Consider the following 2,976-nt stretch of genomic DNA (forward strand, 5'->3'; position numbering starts at 1 on the left):
AAGAGGTCGATTTGTCAGCTCAAATACCTTCGGCAAGTGACATACCCCACCCAGTTCAAATGCCTCCACCTTCACAATCACAAACACAAACAGAAGGAGAAGCCAAGACTACATTAAGTTGTAGAAAAAGAAAACAAAAAAAAGAAAATGTTGATAAAATGGGAGATTACCTAATTGTGAAGGAAAGGGGTGATGATAAAATTGCTAAAGCCATTATCACCGAAGCAGAACTTCAAACAAAAGGTTATCATGATGATAAGTATTCAGTTGATAAATGTATGGAGGTGTTTTATGCGTTACCTAATTCATGGACCGCAGACGAGGTGTTTAAAGCTTCAAGAGTGTTCCAAAGAAAGAAAAAAAATCGTGAGGCTTGGCTTTCATTGAAGGATGAACATAGAACTTATTGGATAAGAAGGGCTTGGGAAGAGGGAATTTAGAATTAAATCATAAGGTTGTTGCTACGGTTGTTTAGTTTACTTTTCTTTTTGTTAGGTTTCTTTTATTTTGTTGCCATGTTAAATCTTTTAGTTGAAGTTTGTTAGTTTCTTAAACTTTTTGTTCGCACGTTTATTAAACTTTTGATTGATTAAATATTTGTTAGCTATATTTATATAATGCTAAACTTCATGAATGATATTTCTTCATATATTTTTTACAGTGGTGGTAGACTTTTTTTGTATATTTCGTACATTGAAAAAAAAAAATCCGTAAAATTTATAAGGAGAAATGATATTCATATATAATAGTGGCATACAACTTCATGATACATGTTAATGAAAAATAAATATATGTCTAATATTCAGTAACAATCAAGAATTCCTCCTAGATTGGTGTCTAGCTATATAATCAGTCCACATTTTTTTTGCAATTTCTTCACGCTTAAAATTGCCTGCTCTGCGTTGATTATTCATAGAGTCAATATCCTCAGCATATTCCTCATCCCCATCTGGCACATCGATAATTTCATGATTTCTGATTTCTGAAATGCCATCATTCAACCAATCTTCCGTCCCATTACGATTTCGGATAAAATTATGCAATACACAACAAGCCGTCACAATGTCAGTTTGATTATCGATAGAATGATATGTAGCTGTCTTTAAAATTGGAAAACGCATTTTTACAACTCCAATAATACGCTCGACATGATTTCTGAGTTGTGAATGACGAAGATTGAATAATTCTTTATAATCCTTTGGCTTCTCATTAGTTGCACCTTGCTCTCTTAAATGATATCGTATGCCGCGATATGGAGCAATAAAACTTGGTGTATTAGCATAACCTGCATCAACTAAATAATATTTTCCACGTGGAACTGTAAAACCATTGTTTAAGGCGTCTTGTAATATCCTCGCATCTGATGCTGAACCTTCCCAACCAGCTCTTACATAAACAAAACGAAGATTAAAATCACATGCAACCATAACATTTTGAGATAATGTTTGTTTTCGATTACGATATGGTTCTTGCAAGCTCGTCGCAATTGTTATAGGAATGTGAGTTCCATCAATAGCCCCAATGCAATCCTACATTTGACAAAAAATTAATTAAATCAATTGGAAATTACAAATTAATTTATTAATGAATTGTAGTGGTAGTTGAATTAAATTAAAGTAAGTAAGCAAATCACATTACCTCAAAATAAGGATAAAACTTATTGTTCCATCGGATATTCGATGGAGTGATTGCCAATGGTCGTTGAATTAAATCTTCAGTGAGTATAGTAACTGCTTCTAACACCGCTCGAAAATGACGGCTTACTGTTTCCCCACTATGTTGAAAACGCTCTTGTACGGTACGATTACTTGCATTTTTAGACAAGATAAATAAAAACATGGCTACCTGCTCTTCCACGCTGACATATTTCGTATCTGAAATAAGTCTTTTATCCTTCAAGCATTTGACCAGTGCTTTAAAAACATGAGTCTCCATTCGAAACTCTCTTTTGCATCGTTCTTCATGGCCTTCAAGAACTTCTTGAACATACATTGCACCAGTAAGAATAGATGTGTGAATACGTCTTCTCTCTGATATTTCATCACTACTTGTTATTGGATGAACGAAATTCATGAACTCAAACTCCTCTTCTTCCCTTCTCTTCAAAAGAAGAAGTGCGAGATTATTATTATCCATAGTTTGTAGGTTTAGAAATATAGAGAAGAGAATGTAATAACTATTAGGTATGTGATTGTAATAACTTGGTTTCTTTAAATAGACTTTGGATGGCATGAGAAGCATAATACTTCTCTCCAACGGCTAGTTTTTGATTTTTGAGCTATCTAACGGCTAGTTTTTTTATTTTTGAGCTCTCCAACGGCTAGTTTTTTTGATTTTCGAGCTCTCTAACGGCTAGTTTATTGATTTTTGAGCTCTCCAACGGCTAGTTTTTTTTTTTATTTTCGAGCTCTCTAACGGCTAGTAATTGGGTTTTTCAATTCTCCAACAGCTAGTGTTGGAGATAAAACTTTCCAACAGCTAAAATTTCAAATTATAATTTTTAAATTTCAAATTTTAAAATATTTTAATAGTTAATAATTTAAATTTAAATTTTAAAATTTTATTTTAAATTTTTAGATTTTAAAGTCATTTAATAACTAATAATTTAAGTTTAAATTCACAAGACTAATTTTTAGAGATTATTAGAAATCCTGTAGAATTCTAAAATGTGTATCGAAACAGCTTTTAAAGTAACCCGTGGAATTTTTTTGGAGTTACAGGATACTACATTTCATTTGGACCAAAACTACGGTATTTAAACTCCATGGAAATTATTTACTGTGCATCCAAACGGGGCCTAAGTTTACAAGCTAGGGTTTGGAGCTTACCTCTTGTGCTAGCTCCAAAGGGAGAGGAAAGGGAGAGGGAGATGTCCAAGAGCTTCTCTTTGGTCTCCTTCTTCTTCTTCTCCTTTCCTTCCTTCTTCTTCTTCCTCTTCTTCTCCTCCTTCTTCTCATTCTTTTCTTTCTAGAGAGA

General features: G+C 33.1%; 1 protein-coding gene across 1 annotated transcript; it reads right to left on the minus strand.

The window, feature by feature from the left end:
* Positions 1–806: 806 nt before the first annotated feature.
* LOC109705537 (putative nuclease HARBI1) lies at positions 807–2,167 on the minus strand. Its single transcript, XM_020226269.1, has 2 exons — positions 1,639–2,167; positions 807–1,529 (listed from the first exon to the last, which is right to left on the minus strand). The coding sequence occupies exons 1-2, from the start codon at positions 2,134–2,136 to the stop codon at positions 813–815; spliced, it is 1,215 nt and encodes a 404-aa protein (XP_020081858.1). The 5' UTR covers positions 2,137–2,167; the 3' UTR covers positions 807–812.
* Positions 2,168–2,976: the final 809 nt, after the last annotated feature.

This window comes from Ananas comosus, unplaced genomic scaffold (assembly GCF_001540865.1).
Source record: "Ananas comosus cultivar F153 unplaced genomic scaffold, ASM154086v1, whole genome shotgun sequence".
Taxonomy (NCBI): domain Eukaryota; kingdom Viridiplantae; phylum Streptophyta; class Magnoliopsida; order Poales; family Bromeliaceae; genus Ananas; species Ananas comosus.